Source organism: Crotalus tigris, unplaced genomic scaffold, assembly GCF_016545835.1.
Source record: "Crotalus tigris isolate CLP2741 ecotype Arizona unplaced genomic scaffold, ASM1654583v1 scf7180000024427.8105951120:4207309, whole genome shotgun sequence".
Lineage (NCBI taxonomy): Eukaryota > Metazoa > Chordata > Lepidosauria > Squamata > Viperidae > Crotalus > Crotalus tigris.
In genome coordinates, this window is record NW_024100595.1 from 3,092,305 (window position 1) to 3,111,015 (window position 18,711).

Here is an 18,711-nt window from a genome sequence, read left to right on the forward strand (position 1 = left end):
AGCATCCAGATTCTGATCACATGACTATGGGGATGCTGCAATGATTGTAAGTGTGAAAAACGGCCATAAGTAACTTTTTTTTCAGTGATGCTGTAACTCTGAACAGTCATTAAGATAACCTTTATTGTCATTTTTTTTCCTGTGGGCACAATGGCACACATCAAAAATGAAATTTAGTTGCCCACTCTCAAAGTGAAACACATACATGACACACACCTAAACATACTATGAACAACATATGTACAGACCCACATCCCTACATATACATAGCAAATAAATATTAAACACTGTCCATTTTGAATATATAATGGAAGGAGGAAGCTTGAGAGTTCACAAGGTTAATGCTGTATGGAATGAAACTCTGGCTGAATCTGGATGTTCTGCCATGGATACCACGAAGCCCCCTCCCAGAAGGTAACAAGGAAAACAGGTCGTGAAGAGGACGTGTAGTGTCCCAGATAATCTTACGGACCCTGCTCAAGCAGCGCTTCTGGATGGGAGGGAGGGAACTGCCAATGATCTTTTCGGCCATCCTCACCATTCTGCACCGCCTTCCTGTCTGAAGCAGTGAAGCCTCCAAACCAGACTGTGATGCTATATGACAGGATGCTCTCGATCGTCCCCCTGTAGAAAGTGGTCAGGACAGGGGAAGGAAATGTGCTTTTCTCATGCGACGCAGAAAATGCAGGTGCTGCTGTGCCCGCTTCACCAGTTTCTCGCTGTTGAGCGACCAACTCAGCCATTAAATGAAGTTGTAAGCTGAGGACTACCTGTATTCATATTTAGGCTCGTTGGAGATTTGCCTGAAGAACAAAATCTTTTATCTCCTCTGAAGAATCTCAAAAAGAAAGGCCTTCTCTGGCCTTTTTCTCCAACAGGAAGAGGAGCACAGATGATGCCGCCTATGGTAGTTTGGCAAGGAAACATCTGCCAAGAAAGCCACCAAACTCAAGAGCACCGGATGCCAGTGAGGGAAGTTAGCCCAGAGAAAGAACTATTAAAAAGGGCAGAAAAATATATTTTTCCTCAAAAGGACTTTTTAAAAACCAAACCTGGCCCCAAATCTATTTCTCTGCCCCAAGCAAGACTTTAGCCCCATATGAATGCAGATGTAAAACCATCAGAGAATTGAAGCCAGAGCAATCAAGAAGACAAAAGAGAAGATCTGCATACCCCACCCAAACTCTAGGAGTCATTAGCCCCATCACCTGGGAAACAGGATATGATGATAGAATTAAACTAGGCCTAGACAAACACTCAGAAACAGCCTCAAGGTTCATGCCACAGGAACAGGAAACTATTCCAAACAAAAGGCTTGAGGGGGGTATAAAAACCTACTACACCATGTGCTTAGCCCTTCTCTCCTCTGCTCTTTCCTGAAGAACCATCTTTCTGCAATAAACTGTAATCTTCTTCCCAAAGCAGTCGCCATGTTTGCTTATTTATTCCCGGCTTGGATGAACCAGGATGAAGACTTACTTCTAACACCAGAGAGGCTTGCATTTGCTTCCCCAGCAAGTCCCTCTCCAGGTCAAATGTCCCCTCAAACAAACAAATAAATAGGTAAATAGATAAGCCCTCCCTTGCTCCTGTTCACTGTCCTCCTAGAGAAAGAATTCTTCCTGTAAGCAAGTTCTCATTTCAGAGAATATGAAATTTTAAAAATGCAAAAAAAAAAAAAGTTCTTGTCCCTTAACATCGGCACTGAGATAGTACGTAATTTCAGAGAAATAATTTGTTTTCATTGCTCCCTCCTTTCATCCCTCTCTGTCTGTGTTCAAGTATTTCTGGCAACCGTTTGGACAAGTTCCTACAGTTTTCTTGCAAAAAAAAAAAAAAAAGTGGTTTGCCACTGCCACTTTCTTCCCAGGGCTGAGAGAGACTAACTGGCTCAAAGTCCCCCAGCTGGTTTTATGCCTAAAAGTAGGACCAGAAATCACGGTTTCCTGGTTTCTAGCCAGGTGCCTTTAACCGTTACACCAAGCTGGCTCTCTTCTTCTGTGGTTGACTGAATATGTGCCATCGAATTGGTGTCGACTCTCAATATCCCCAGCTTAACTCCAGGCAGTCCTTGACTTACACTCATTTAGCAACCCCCCGAAGTTACAATGGTACGGGAAGAAATGACTTACGATTGGTCCTCACACTTATGACCACCACAGAATCATCAGTAATGTAATCAAAATTCAAGTGCTTGGCAACCAACGTGCATTTAAGACAGCTGCAGCATCCCGAGGTCATGTGATCGCTATTTGCGACCTTGCCAGCCGGCTTCTGACAAAGCCTCATTCGCGTAATGACCGCATGATTCATTTAACAACTGCAGTGATTTGCTTAACGGCTATGGTCATAAAACTGGGTGCTACTCACTTAGCAACTTAGCTACTCACTTGCTTAGCAACAAAATTTGCTTAGCAACAGAATTCTGGTCTCAGTTGTGGTTTTAAGTTAAGGACTACCTATAGCAGTGGTGGCAAACCTATAGAACACATGTCAGAGGCAATATTCAAGAGCCCTCTCTGTTGGCACATGCACCACTGCTGCCAGCAGCAGGTCCATCAGGCCGCCACCGCCACCCAGGGCAGGAGCCCCGCCCAGCACAAAGAAGGCGAAGCGGCTGACTAGCAAGCTTGAGTAGCAGTGGTAGAGAAGAGGTCACCAACCATTGTCGATTGGTGGACTGAAAGAAAAGGGAGGGGGAAGCATTTTACATGCGTGCATGCGCGCATGGGCCCGCGAGCATGCACATGCTGCAAATGGGGCAGAGCTAGTGCCTGCGTGAAACTCACTAGCCCTGCCCCGTTCTTGCGTGGTGCAGCACCTTGTATCTGCACCCTGCGGTGCGGCAGCGGCCGTTTTTACGCCTTGCAGCACGGTGGCCCATTTTTGCGCCCCCAGTTTTTGCGTGCCAGCGGTGGCACTCAGAGGCACATCCCTGCCCCCCCCCCCGAGCACCACAATGCTGATGCAGCCCTGGCACTTTGCGATAAATAAGTGGTTTTGGGGTTGCAATTTGGGCACTCAGTCTCTAAAAGGTTTGCCATCACTGACCTATAGTAATATGGTTAATTATGTCATAGCAGGATCTACAAAAGTACACACCATACGTGTGTATGAGTCCTGCAGGTGAGCTGCGTCCTCCAGAAAGTTTCATTTATCACCTCCGTGAACAATAAAACATGTTTTACATCCGTAGAGATTTCCATTTCCGAAATTTACACAGTGATAGCTACAGGTATCCCTCAAAGAAAGATGAACATGCTGGATGTTTTGAGTGCGCACTTTTTTTTATTTAAGTATTGTAGCGGGAAATCATGGTTTTTCATTTCGAATCCCCACCCTGTAATGGAGAGGAAAAAGGGAAGAGCAGACAACAAACTCTTATTCTGGATTTAATAGTCAGCTAAGTGACATCCGTAAGATCAAGGGCAGAGAGGAAAAGTGCCAATGAAATACGTTCCCTCGGGAAGAGGCAGAACCTTGCGGAATCCGTAGCCTGGATTGCAAAAGGGGGCCACGTCGTATTTCCCCCCCCAAGCCATCATCTTTCACTGTGGCGCACCATGAAAAGTCTCTTTGCCGACCGACAGGTAGATTCTGATTCCCAAGAAGAAAACCCGCCTCCAAATCTTAGATGATAGCAAGGGAGGATTCTTCAGATGCCCCATCCTGTCATCAGAGCCCATCCACAGAGATGAAGAAGTGCTGAGTGGCCATCGTGGTGGGATCCATGCGTGGAACGTGTGAGGGAGGACACCTCCTTTCGCCATGCATCTTTAAATGCGTCCAAAGTCAACCAGAGGAGGTTGGGACAAGGCCACAAGGTGGGGTTGGCAGTGTGCAAGAAGAACATGATGGAGAAACAACACTGCTTTGCTCGGATGCTCTTGGTGGCCTTGAGTACTTCCACATGGGAGGGAGGGAGATGTTTTGGGTTGCTTGGGTTCCAGAGGCCCCTCAAGGGCCACCGAAGATGCACCAATGCAGGACTAGAGGATGCACCAGGAAGCGGTGTACTGAACAGCAACCACGCGGGAGAGGAAGCCCTCTGTTCCTTTCTCACCCCATCTAGGTGTCCCAAAGGATCAAAGTGCCTCGTGAGGGGAGCACAGCAGATGCTTAGGAATCCAGATGAGAAAAACGGCGGTGGAATCCATGCCAACGTGGGTTTGGTGTGTGGGGATATTAAAAGCTTTCTCCGGAAGCAAGGAAGGTGTCTTTCTAAATGCGGAAACTCTCCTCTTTGCCATCGATGTGTTTGAGACGGAGGTAGACATCTGTGCCAATGCCCTGCAGGGATTGGAGGGTCAAGGAACCACCTAGATATTCAGCGTAAGCCCGGGACGTTGGCAAGCCAAAGCCGAACCTGTGGAAGAGGGAATTAAAAAGGATGGAAGGTTTCAAACTCTACAAGAACTGTCAGTAGCAGAGTCCTCTCTTCAAGGGCCAGTTTTTGGAGGAGACAGACACCACTTAGACCAGGGCTTTTCAACCCTTTCACCCATTGTACCACTTATGATATGGCAATATCCGAGTATCACCAGTCACCTAGCAAGGTGTCAAAAACTTGATGACCCCCCAAAAAAAGGAAAAAATGATAAAAGGTACAACAGCTCGCTTAGTGACTGTTCGAAGTTACAATGGCACTGAAAAAAGTCCCCCCCAAGTCACAGCCGAGCAAGATGCCTGCCCACCCGCCCGGTGGCGCTCTTCCTCCTGTTCGAGGTTTTCATTGTTGTGAGCATTTCTGTTGAGGATTGGCAGCGGGGATGGGGTGGGAGGGTGTTTAGTTTTTATTCCCTTCGTCTGCTGGGTGGTTGCAGCAGGTTTTGGTCACTTCACATGACCCTGGGACACTGTGACCATCATAAATATGAATCAGTTGCCAAGCATCTGAATGTAAATCACAAGACCCTGGAGATGCTGCAACATTCCAGCTGATCGGCGCTTCTTCTGGGCTCAGCAGAAGCACCAGAATCAGCACTGAGCTCCAGCTGGAGCCTGGTGCTGATCCTGGCGCTTCCGCTGAGCCCTGACAGCCCTGCAGCTCCATCCATCTCTCACTCAGGCTTGTGCGGTGCTGCCACCAGTTCAGCTCATTCCCCTCCCCCGCTACCATTTTTGTAGGATGGTCACGTACCACCTGCCAGGTGCCAATGTACCACAGGTGGTACCCGTACCACTGGTTGAAAAGCCCTGCTTTAATGAGCTGATATAGTTACTCCAGTACAGACCCAGTCTGTAACTGATATAGGATTTATGTTTGTGCACCCTGTTAATTATCTGGAAGTGAAATTCAACAGGCTTGTACATTATGTCTATGACTAAATTATTTTAGCAACTGATTGGAAAGTTGTTATTTTTAGCAAAATGATTCTTTACAACATCCGAGTGAGAAATGGAGACATAACACAGCAGTGAGACAATAGGTAGAAATGATTATAGGGACTTTTTGCGCACTGAAGCACATATATTTAAGCTAGCAATCTGGTTGAAAAGCCCTGATCTAAGAACCCTATATGGCTTATTCACAGCAAAGTAGCCTCATTGTGCATCAGACTGACTTGCGTGCCCACCTATTACAGTAGGAGATGAGGAAGCCTCCATGGGGGGGGTGTCACTCCTTCAAGAAAGGTAAGCCCTCTCCCCACCCCCCACTCCAATGCAACCAAACTACTGAGCAATGACTATACAGGTAGTCCTTGAGTTACGACCGTAACTGAGTCATCAGTCGCGACAGTCATCAAGCGGGTCCCCCATGACCAGATCTGATTTTGCAACCTTTTTTTTGTGTGGCCTATGGCGTCTGGATTATCCCAAAGACATCCCTTCTCCTTCTATGCAGTGTGCTCACCCGTGCATGGGGCCCGACTGGGCACTGTTCCCCATTTCCACCATGTTCCCAAAGACGCTGTTCAGGCGGGGGTCCTGAGTGCTCGCTTCAGCCGTGGTAAAGTGGTAATCGGTGACCTTGTCAACATGATCGTGAGGGATGCCTGCTCCTCGGTCTGAAATCCTGCCAACAGGAAGAGAGACATGCAGAAGAAGCCAAGGAATTTTATTCCAAATACCTTCGTTTGACCTCCATAAAATGCACATAAGATTACAGCTTAACTGAAAACACCGAATACATCAACCAAAATATGGAACCGGGAACAGCATATGACAAGATCCTGGGGCAGAGTGCATTGAAACACACCTTTAGAAATGCTTCCCTAATAATAGTAGTAATAATAATAATAATAATAATAATAATAATAATAATAATAGTAATGATGGTGATGATAAAGTTGGAAAGGACCTTGGAGGTCATCTAGTCCAGGGGTAGGCAACCCAAAACACTCAAAGAGCCACTTGGACCCATTTCCCACCAAAAACAAAACACCGGGAGCCGCAAAACCCTTTTGATATCTAAAATGAAGATAACACTGCATATATCCTTTTTTTACCTTTATTAGAGGTGTGTGTGTGTGTGTGTGTGTGTGTGTGTGTGTGTGTGTGTGTATGTGTATAGGTCTTTGGTTATTCGGGTTTTCTCCCACGTAAAATTGGAAGTGTCCTGGCGACGTTTCGACGAAGTCTCATTAGTCATCTTCAGGCTGGTGCTTTCGGCTTCGTGCTTCTAGGAGCAATGTGTGATTGTAGCTGTTTCCTCCTTTCATCTTCCTCATCCTCTTGAAGATGACGAATGAGACTTCGTCGAAACATCGCCAAGACACTTCTAATTTTACGTGGGAGAAAACATGAATAACCAAAGACCTACATACAAACACCCGCAAAAACCTCAGAAAACATATATATATATACACATACATATTTTTAGGTTGCTAACAAAGAATAAAGAGAGAACTGGTATAGCTATTTCGAGTTCCATTAACTCTCTTCAGCCAGACTTACTCTTCTGAGATTCGAACCTGGGCTTATCTGCATGTTAGGCAGTTGTTATAACCTCTAAGCCACAGGTTCTTTCCCACTCTGTTAGCTATGGAGAGAGACAGGGGGAGGAGATTTTTACCTTGAATGTGCACCCTGTCAGCCCAAATATGGGAGAAAGAAATCTTCTTTCTTTTTCTTTTCTTTTGTCTGTATCAGCTCAATCTAGAGCCATCCACAAGCAGCAGTCGCCAACTGCGACATCATTTTACATTTTTAGGTTGCTAACAAAGAATAAAGAGAGAACTGGTATAGCTATTTCGAGTTCCATTAACTCTCTTCAGCCAGACTTACTCTTCTGAGATTCGAACCTGGGCTTATCTGCATGTTAGGCAGTTGTTATAACCTCTAAGCCACAGGTTCTTTCCCACTCTGTTAGCTATGGAGAGAGACAGGGGGAGGAGATTTTTACCTTGAATGTGCACCCTGTCACATACATATACATATACACATACACACACATACATACATACATACACACACAGGTAAAAAAGGATATATACAGTGTTATCTTCATTTTAGATGTCAAAAGGGTCTCTCTCTGTCTCTCTCCCTCCTTCTCTCTCTATCTGGCCTTGGTCTGCCAGTCCTCTTCCCCCCGCTCTTTCTTTCTTTCTTTCTTTCTTTCTTTCTTTCTTTCTTTCTTTCTTTCTTTCTTTCTTTCTTTCTTTCTTTCTTTCTTTCTTTCTTTCTTTCTTCCTTTCTCTCTCTCTCTCTCTTTCTCCCACCCCCCCTCTCCTATCTGCTGCTCACCTGGCAAGCTGGCTTCAAGCTGTTCTCCAACAAGCTCAGGGGCAGGCAACCTCGGCTCTTTTATGATTCATGGACTTCAACTCCCAGAATTCCTGAGTCAGTATAGCTAGGCTAGCTAGCTCTCTCCTGTCCTTTCTGCTTCCTGTTTCCTGCTTCCTGCAGAAATGCAGCAAAGGGAGGAGCTCCGCCCAATAAGGTTTTCAGCTCCTTGGAGAACACTGTGAGTGCACTCTCTTGTACACACACACACACATACACACACACACACACACACACACAAACACACACACACAGAGAGAGAGACAGACAGACAGACAGACAGAGAAGCAGGGAAGCGCAAGTGCCTCTCTCTCTGTCTCTGTCTCCAAATGGCAGAGGAGGCTGGGAGCCACAGGGGAAGGCTAAAAGAGCCGCATGCGGCTCCGGAGCCGCAGGTTGCTGACCTGTGGGCTACGGAATGCCCTCACTAAGAAGGCTCATCCAGTTTCTGCTCTCTTTGTTCCATTTAATTTATCTCATTAAAGGGGGGGGAAGTGCTCTGTAGCTTTTGTTCTAAGAATCCACTCTGAGCATTAGAATAAGCAGAAAGATGAAGTCAAACATTACTAATAAATAAAAATACTTGCCGTATTTCTCCCTATCATGGAGATAGTCACCTAGTCAACCTCAAGAGTAGGGCTTGAATAACCGTATATTCACAAGTTATCATTATATCGGGTCTCTAAGGCAGGGATGTCTAACTTTGCCAACTTTAGGACTTGTGGACTTCAACTCCCAGAATTCTTCAGCCACCATGCCGGCTTGGGAATTCTGGGAGTTCCCATGAAGACTGCAGGCATCAGTAGCCACCTTAAGCCTTTAGTAGAGATTAGACAACCCATGAACTGTTGGGATTGTCGTTTCAGAGATATTTCCTCATCAGATTCCTCAAGGTCTACAACAATGACAGAGCTTCTAGTCCAGTGATGGTGAACCTTTTAGAGACCGAGTGCCCAAAAACTGGCCTCGCCCCTGCTCTGCCCCCCCATAGGACCACTCACTGCCTCCAGGGCCCACCGCAGATCACCCAGGCAGCCCAGCAGCGCTATGGCGGCCACACCCATGCCCTACAGCATCAACTGCATGATGGGGTGTGAGGGCAGAGTCTTTTCTACGCTGCCTGGCTGCCATGTCCTTGGCTGCGCTGCTCCGTGTGGGCCATGCTTGGGGGCAACCCTCCTCCAGGGGGGCTGCTGGTGAGGAGGGGGTCGTGGGGGGAGGCAAGGCTGGGGCAACGGCAGGTGTGCCCTCAGAGAGGACTCTGAGTGTCGCCTCTGGCACCCGTGCCATAGGTTTGCCACCACTGTTCTAGTCCATTGTCTACACTGGAAAAGTTCTTAAATATTCAAGCAGATATTCAGAGCTGTACAAAGCACAGTTAACAATCAGCAGTTGATCACAGGGAATGATTTACGACATTATTACATGTTTTATGGTAAACTGTTTTACAAAATTTGCCAAATTTCAATTCCACAGGATTCATGGGTCCTAGATTTGGATGCAATCTGTACGATAACCCAATTTCAGGTGCCTTGGTTCAAAAACTGTAGCCCTACCATGCGCTCTTTTGCCCTGTTAAAGTTTCCCATAGACAAGACAGGAGAGATTTAATAGTACATAGATGTGCAAATAGTACAGCAAAGGCTGCGTACCTTATGATGAGGTCAATATCATTGTTGGCAATCGTGATGATAATGTCTGGCACGTTGTATGGGGTATCCAGGTGAGATTCCATAGTAGCGCTGAAAGAATCAAAAGCCAAGAAGCTATTATTCCATTAAAACAGCATTTCAGCTGATGGCAAGGATTTGAAAAAAGCGAAGTTAACAATTTCACTTTAAAAAAAAGCTTGCAATGTAAGCTCAGAATGTGATAGATTATTTCAAAGCAGTATGCTAACAGACGACTTTTTTTTCTACCTCTTTCTTTTCTTACTACTGGTTTTCATCCTTCCCTTCTTTCTTGGGAAGTCACCTCTTTCAACCTTGATCGTCTCTAAGGTGCTTTGTCCCTATCCAGAAAATATATAGATCAAGGGATAGAATCAAAATCCCATGAAGTATTAATACCACTTTACAATGCTTTGGTAAGGCCACACTTGGAATACTGCATCCAGTTTTGGTCACCACAATGTAAAAAAGATGTTGAGACTCTAGAAAGAGTACAGAGAAGAGCAACAAAGATGATTAGGGGACTGGAGGCTAAAACATATAAGGAACGGTTGCTGGAATTGGGTATGTCTAGTTTAATGAAGAGGACGACGAGGGGGGACATGATAGCAGTGTTCCAGTATCTCAGGGGCTGCCACAAAGAAGAGGGAGTCAAACTATTCTCCAAAGCGCCTGAAGGCAGGACAAGAAACAACAGATGGAAGCTAATCAAGGAGAGAAGCAACCTAGAACTAAGGAGAAACTTCCTGACAGTTAGAACAATTAACCAGTGGAACAACCTGCCTCCAGCAGCGGTGAATGCTGGAAGTTTTTAAGAAGAGACTGAACAGCCATTTGTCTGAAATGGTGTAGGATTTCCTGCTGAGCAGGGGGTTGGACTCAATGACCTCCAAGGTCCCTTCCAACTTTATTATTATTATTATGATGATGATGATGATGATGATGTCAACAGAAACAAGAAGCTCAGACTTTCTGAGGGGAAAAAAGCTAACCACTTTTTAATGTTTTACGTGGAGCCCTCGACTTACAATAACAATTTTGAGCCCAACGTTTCTGTTGCTAAGCAAGGCAGTTGTTAAGTGAGTTTTGCCCCATTTTATGACCTTTCTTGCCAGTTATTAAATGAATCACTGCAGTTCTTAAGTTAGTAACACAATTGTGATGTGAATCTGTCTTCCCCGTTGACTTTGCTTATCAGAAAGTTGCAAAAGGTGATCACATGATCCCAGGACGTCATAAATACATTCCCATTGCCAAGTGTCTGAATTTTGATCACGTTACCACGGGGATGCTGCAGTGGTCATAAGGGTAAAAACTCTCATTAAGTCACTTTTTTCAGTGCCGTTGTAACTTTGGTCACTAAATGAATGGTTGTAAGTCGAGGACTACCTATACTGTTGAATGCTTTAGTGTTCCAACGCTGGAGCTTCTATTGCTCTTTTCAAATTCCACAATGATAGTTCTGCAGTCAAGATAGAGCCCCCAAATTGGCTCTTTCCTTTAAGTCAGGGGTCTTCAAACGTCGCCCTTTTATGACTTGGGAACTTCAACTCCCAGAATTCCTCAGCCAGGCACGCTGGCTGAGGAATTCTGGGAGTTGAAGTCCACAAGTCATAAAAGGGCCAAGTTTGAAGACCCTTGCTTTAAGTCAACTGTCTCCTTTCTTCTTAGGTTATAACTAGTTCTTCTAAGAAATCTCAGCAAAATAGAAAGAGCTCATCTATCAATGAACCTTTAGGAAAACAAATGTATATTCATTCAAGGCCACAAAGATCTTAGTTTCTTTAAACACCTAAGGCTGATCTTCTTTTTCTGCAGGGAACAGGGAAAAAGATGTAGCACTCAACTCACTCCCTCAAAGATGGATGTATCTTGGAATTAATGACTACAGTGGGGACCAGAAATTCAGTTGCCGTCATAAATCGAGGCAAGCATAGGACTGGGCGTGATTTTTCAACTCTTTTTAGGACATTTTCTTTTTAGGACAGTGGTTCTCAACCTGTGGGTCGGGACCCCATTTGGGGTTGAACGACCATTTCATGGGGGTCGCCAAACAACGCAGTCTGCCATTTTTTTCCCCCTTTTCCTTAGCTGTGTTACTCCCTTTTATTCTATTGGCTTTTGAAAGCCAATAGAATAGACTCTCTTGAATAGAGTCTAATTCTATTGGCTTTCAAAAGCCAATAGGAATTGTCCAGGCTGTCTCTGCCCTGCTGAGCCTGCCAAAAGTCCCATTCTGCAAACGGTGCTGCACCAGTTGAGTAGTCCTCGACTTACGACCGGTTGAGTAATCCTCGACTTACGACCGGTTGGGGTCCCAGCATTAAAAAGGTTGAGAACCACTGTTTTAGGACATTCATGAAGCAAAATATTCAGTTGTAAATCCGAATCACATGGTTGATAAGCAAACCCATTCTCTTGAATCAACAAAAAATGCCAAACACCTGGCAAAAAAAAAAATCATTGCAAATCGTGGTCACGTGACTGTGAGGTTCTGCAGCTGGTTGTAAATGCAAGCCGCTGCCTCAAATGCAGTCATGCATCCACAGGGAAGGGGGGATGGTGCAACATTTTACAGTGTCCAAAAGTGCTTTGCGGGCCATGAAACATGCTTTCTGAGACTGTCGTAATTTTGAATGGTCCTTAAACAACCAGTCATAAGTCTAAGACTACTTGAATGTAGTGTTAAAGAATTCCAGAATTTGAAACCATCAAATAATGGTTCTGTTAAGCAAGCCAGATGGATGTGTAGGAAGAGTGGCAGAATCTGGGGGTGAAGTCAAAAGAGGAACCAGCCTAGTACCCCTACATAGCCACAAGTGGACTTAGCCCAACCTCTCTTGAATCCAGCCCTTATCTAACGCCAAGATAGTGCTAACATTAGTTGAGTAGATTCCTATGCTTAGACATGATTGGTAATAAATTGGTTTAATTGGAATTTCATTGGTGGCCCTGACCTTTCCTGCCTGTCAGGAGGGTTCAGAATTTAGACCTGGTTCAATCTCAACTATTATGCACTCTCTTTGAGTGCCACCTTCGTATGTGGGATTTCCTCTGCTCACTCAGGTATAGCATAGGGCAGGGGTAGGCAACCTTGGCTCTTTTATGACTCGTGGACTTCAACTCCCAGAATTCCTGAGCCGGCCATGCTGAGGAGAAAGGGAGAGGTTTCCAAGCTGAGCCATGGTGGCTCAGGAATTCTGGGAGTTGAAGTCCACGAGTCATAAAAGAGCCAAGGTTGCCTACCCCTGGCATAGGGGGTACCTTGCTCAATAGTAGCAACTGTGAGAGGGAGCTTGGAGTTCTAATGGACAATCACTTAAATATGAGCCAGCAGCGTGCTGCAGCTGCCAAAAAAGCCAACACAGTGCTAGGCTGCATTAATAGAGGGATAGAATTAAGATCACGTGAAGTGTTAATACCACTTCACAATGCCTTGGTAAGGCCACACTTGGAATACTGCATCCAGTTTTGGTCATGATGTAAAAAAGATGTTGAGACTCTAGAAAGAGTACAGAGAAGAGCAGCAAAGATGATTAGGGGACTGGAGGCTAAAGCATATGATGAATGGTTGCTGGAATTGGGTATGTCTAGTTTAATGATGAGAAGGACGAGGGGGGATATGATAGCAGTGTTCCAATATCTCAGGGGCTGCCACAAAGAAGAGGGAGTCAAGCAACTGACAGGCAGGACAAGAAGCAACGGATGGAAACTAATCAGTTAGAACACTTAATCAGTGGAACAACCTGCCTCCAGAAGCAGTGAATGCTCCAACAATGGAAGTTTTTAAGAAGTGGACAGCCATTTGTCTGAAATAGTATAAGGCTTCCTGCCTGAGCAGGGGGTTGGACCAGAAGACCTCCAGGTCCCTATCCTATCCTATCCTATCCTATCCTATCCTTTCCTATCCTATCCTATCCTATTCTTAATTTTCACTTAAGGACTGTGGCCATAAAGGTTCTAAATTTGGATGTGATTCACTTAATGTCTGCATTGTTTAGTGATAGAAGCTCCAGTCCCAATTGTCATAAGCTGTGAATGCTCCAACACTGGAAGTTTTTAAAAAGAGATTGGACAGCCATTTGTCTAAAATGATATAGGGTTTCCTGCCTGAGCAACGGGTTGGACTAGATGACTTCCAAGGTCCCTTCCAACTATTATTATTATTATTATTATTTATTATTATTATAGCCATTATCATCATCATCATTATTACTCTCCCTTGTGATATCCATCATCATCATCATCATCATTACTCTCCCTCGCGATATCCATCATCATGATCATGATCATCATTATTATTATTATTACTCTCCCTTGTGATATCCATCCATGACAGATGCCTGTTTACATCCTCGACATTCCTGCCCTCTCATGCAGGTAAATCTTCCAAATTAGGTCCAACCCCCCCCTCCCACTAACAGAGCTCCGGCACTCACCGCATTGCATTCTTGAGCAACTCTGGAAGGATGTAATCCAAGGGCATCGGAATGAAAGGGAAGCGAGCTGCCACGTGCCCATTGATCCGCACCTGAGGCGCATTCCCATACTTGTGTTCACACAGGCGCCTGTGGAAAAATTGGAAAGGAGATAAAATGGAGGCTCACGTTTCTTATTAAGTGATGTTTCTGGGGACAACCTGCACTAGAAAGAGACCAATTAGTTTCCACCGTTCCAGGCATGCTGACTAAACCAATCCCGTAGTTTTGGCGTTCATTCCTGATTCTTCTCTCTTTGATTAATGGAACAGGAGCAGCGTTCTGTCAGTCATCAGGCACCAATGCCATCCTCACCCATATACTGAAGAGGTTATAGTCCAGTGGTGGCAAATCTATGGCACATGTGCCAGAGGCGGCACTCAGAGTCCTCTCTGTTGGCACATGCACCACCACTGCCAGCAGCAGGTCCATCAGGCCCACCACCACCCAGAGCAGGAGCCCCACCCAGCACAAAGGAGGTGAAATGGCCGACTAGCAAGCTTGAGTAGAGGTGGTAGAGCAGAGGTCACCAACCATTGTCAATTGGTGGATTGGAAGAAAAGGGAGGGGGAAGCATTTTACATGCGTGCATGTGCGCACGGGGCCGTGAGCACGCACATGCTGCAAATAGGGTAGGGCTAGTGCCTGCGTGATACTCACTAGCCCTGCCCCGTTCTTGTATCTGCACCCCGCAGTGCGGCAGTGGCCATTTTTGCGCCTTGCAGCACGGTGGCCCATTTTTGTGCCCCCAGTTTTTGCGTGCCAGAGGCGGCAATCAGAGGCACCTCCCTGCCCCCCCCCCAGGGCACTACAATGCTGATGCAGCCCTGGCACTTTGCGATAAATAAGTGGCTTTTTGGTTGCAGTTTGGGCACACAGTCTTTCAAAGGTTCGCCAACACTGTTATAGTCATAAGCAAATCGGATCCACCTTTTAATCGGTCTCCAGTGATTACACCGTCCAAATGTTCGAATTTTAAATTTATTTTTTAAATTCAACTCAACATCTTTTATGGGATTATTTTGTGCTTCTATTGAGTTTAAATGCCTTTTAATTTAAAGCTTGACGCTATGGCATGATTCCGACCGATCTGCAGTTAGCAGAAGAATTGCAGGGTGGGGGAAGCTAACAGTTACAGGTAGTCCTCAACTTACGACCACGATTGGGCCACTATTTCTGTTGCTAACAAGATGATGGTCAAGAGTCAGTTTTTATGATCTTTTTGGCACAGATGAATCACTGCCGTTGTTAAGTGAGTCATGAGGTTGTTAAGCAAATCTGGCTTCCCCCAGTGACTCCAGAGTTGTCAAAAGCCAACCGGGAAGATCGCAAGCGGCAATCTCATCATCCCGGGACGCTCCAACCATCATAAATATATGCCCTTGGCCAAGCCCCCAAATTTTGATCATGTGACAATGAGGATGCTGCATGGTTATAAATGTGAGGACTGGTTGTAAGTCACTTTTTTCAGGGCCGTTTTAACTTAGAACGGCCGCTAAATGAGTGGTTGTAAGTTGAGAACTACTTGTAATCTACAAAGCCTAAACAAACAAAACAAAAAAGAACTACCTAGTATGGCCACTAGATGGAGCTAATGACTGTTCAAAGTTACAACAGCCCTGAAAAAAAGTGACTTAGGACGGTTTTAGCCTCCTCATGATCATGTGATCGGAATTAAGACGCTTGGCAACTGACGCATTTGTGACGGGCGCAGTGTCCTGGGGTCACGTGACCCCCTTTTGCGTGCTTCTGACAAGCGAAGTCAATGGGGGAGCCGGATTCACCTAACAATTGTATTACTAATGTAACAACTGCAGGGATTCACTTAACAACTGTGGCAGGAAAGGTCGTAAAATGGGGCAAAGCTCTCTGATCAAATGACTCACTTAGCGACATCCATTTTAAGCTCAAGTGTGGTCTACCTGTATAACCAGGGTGAAACCAGATCAACAGCAATAAATAAATTACCTGGCAAAATCTACCCATTTTTCAATTATTTTCTTTGGCGACAAACGGGTGCAGATGATTCCGACAAAGTCTGGCTGCAAGAAAATGCAATAATAATAACAACAATAAAAATGATGCTTCAGCATCGGAATTAACACCACTCATCCCAATGAAATATTTAACCTAAAAGCCGTCTTCCCTCAACCCCAAGGCCAAAATCTAAAAGCCAATACTAAAAAACTTTGGGCTGGGCAGGCAAGTTCTATGGGCGGAGGAGTCAAAAGCAAAACCTTGAGGACTGGTTGCTAATTTCTCCCGCCAGACAATGTCTGCTTCCTTGGTCACTTAGGAATCTAAAACTCTCTTTATTGCTGGAGGAAGGAACGTTTGATCAGTCTGTTCTAACAAGGAACTCTGCCCAAATTTGGGCCCCTGGGAACACTGCATTGTTAGATGCTCTCTTGGTATGCCTCCCATAGTGCTTTCTTTTTTATATATAAAAATGTTTTATTAATTGTTTTAAAGACAGCATAAAAGCCAATGTAAAACAGAAACTAGAAAGAAAAAAGAACAACAAAAGCGCAGTAAGAATACAAAGAAAGAAGAAGTTTCTGGATTCCTTTGCAGCAACTATAAATACGATTACAAAAGTATCTCTTACTCTTTGGAAACACAGAATATAGAAAAAAAAATTCACCTTTCCCCCCCCCCTATTCTCTGGGTTTCTTTTTCTAAAATTATCAGAATCCTAATTCATAATTGAGTCATAGAAATATCTGAAAAATATGGCTTGAAGCTTAACATCTTCAAAAACCAAGATCAGGGTCCTCAGCAAACAACCCGTCAATTTATCACCAATAAATTCACTAGAAAAAGTTGAAAGGATCACAGACCTCGGTTCCAATTTACATGAAAGCTGGGACATGACCACTGAAGTAAAGACAAGGATAGAGAAAGCTCGAACAGCATTCTTCAAAATGAAAAAGGTCTTCTGCAGTCACGACATAAGCCTAAGACTGAAAATCAGGCTCGTCAGATGTTATATTTTTTCTATCCTGCTCTATGGAGTAGAGAGTTGGTCTCTGACAGAAGGCCACCTGAAGAGACTAGAAGCATTTGAAATGTGGATCTACAGGCGGCTGTTACGTATAAGCTGGGCTGACAAGATCAGAAATGAGGAGGTGATAAGCCACCTGGGATAGCCAAGGGAAATCATCAAAACAAGTAAAAAACGAAAATTAGAATATTTTGGACATGTGATGCGACACCCAGAAAAATACGGCATACTCCATTTAATCCTCCAGGGAAAGATGGAAGGCAAACGAGGTCCAGGCAGAAGAAGAACATCGTGGCTTCAAAATCTAAGGGACTGGTTGGGACAAAACTCAGCAGCACTTTTTCGTGCGGCTGCTGATAAAAACAGGATCGCCAACGTGATTGCCAACGTCTGATAATGGATATGGCACAAGAAGAAGAATAATTCATAATTGCATTTTTTCCATTTCATGTGTTTATAAGAGGTTTCCAGTCCCCTTATGGAGGGAGGGAGGGAGCTAGCTGTGGGACTCTGAAACTAAAAAGGGAAGGAAATAATAGAGCTGTATGAAGGTGACCTGATTTTGTAAAGTGGAGAAATACCTGAAAGAGCATGAAGATAAAAGTGTGATTATGAATGAAAAGGCTAAATTATATGCCAGTACATAACAGCTGATGTTATCTAGGTTGTTGTGGCTGGCCTGAAAACAAACATTTAGATTAGTGAGACAAGCAAATTATGCTCCAGAGATTGATGATAATGGAGCAACTGAACTTGAATTGTGGGGAAATTGTGTAACATTCTTAAGAAGTAAAGAACTTGAGGCAAAATTATTCTGTTAGATGATATGAATCAATGGATGAGAAAAAGAGTAAAGACGTAAAAAAACAGTGACTGGGCCATTTGAAGCTGCATGAATGAATCAGAATGACAAAGAATACGTAATACAAATAAACATTGTTCTATTCACAGGTACACAAGACAAAGAAATGAATATATATCTAAAGGCATAATTGATCTGATTGTTCATGAAGTCTGAGAGAATTAGTCAGGGATGAAAGAAGTCATTATGTACTGTGAAGAATAGATCTTGGGGGAAAAATAGAAAAGAAGAAACGAGATAAAAGGAAATAAAACTAAACTGGCAGGAATAGCCAACATCCTAGAAGACAAGCTCGGGATCCAAAAGATCTTGACAAACTTGAACAATGGGTCCTATCCAACAAAATGAGTTTTAATGTGGAGAAAAGCAAAGTTTTACATTTAGGCAGGAAAAAATCAAAGTACAAGTACAGATTAGGTGAGACCTGGCTCAAAAACAGCAACTGTGAGAGGGACTTTGCAGTCCTAGTGGACGATCACTTGACCATGAGCCAGCAGTGTGCAGCAGCAGCCAAAAAAGCTAATACAATCCTGGGTTGTATAAACAGAGGCATAGAATCAAGATGATACAAAGTATTAGTAATTCTTTATAAAACCCTAATAAGACCACACCTGGAATACTGTAACCAATTTTGATCAACATATGAAGAACGGCTGCAGGACTTGGGTTTGGCTAGTCTAAAGAAAAGAAGAAACAGGGGTGACATGATAGCAGTAGTCTAGTATTTGAGGGGCTGCCACAAAGAAGAGAGTGTCAAACTATTCTTCAAAGCTCCAGAGGGTAGGACAAAAAACAATGGTGGGAAACTGATCAAAGAGAGAAGCAATCTGGAATTAAGGAGAAACTTCCTAACAGTGAGGACAATTAACCAGTGGAACAGCTTGCCTCCAGAAATCGTGGAAGTTTTTAAGAAAAGACTAGACCAGTGATTCTCAACCTTTCTAATGCCGTGACCCCATAATACAGTTCCCC

General features: G+C 44.4%; 1 protein-coding gene across 3 annotated transcripts in view; it reads right to left on the reverse strand.

The window, feature by feature from the left end:
- Positions 1-3,268: 3,268 nt before the first annotated feature.
- Positions 3,269-18,711, reverse strand: part of BCKDK (branched chain keto acid dehydrogenase kinase) — a 46,858-nt gene continuing 31,415 nt past the window's right edge. For all 3 annotated transcript variants that reach the window (XM_039330376.1, XM_039330378.1, XM_039330377.1), the window contains 5 exons: positions 15,842-15,915; positions 13,835-13,963; positions 9,378-9,467; positions 5,855-6,016; positions 3,269-4,366 (listed from right to left, as the gene is read on the reverse strand). In XM_039330376.1, the coding sequence (XP_039186310.1) occupies positions 4,222-4,366; positions 5,855-6,016; positions 9,378-9,467; positions 13,835-13,963; positions 15,842-15,915 (600 nt within the window). In that variant the 3' untranslated portion in view covers positions 3,269-4,221. The remainder of the gene's footprint in view (positions 4,367-5,854; positions 6,017-9,377; positions 9,468-13,834; positions 13,964-15,841; positions 15,916-18,711) is intronic.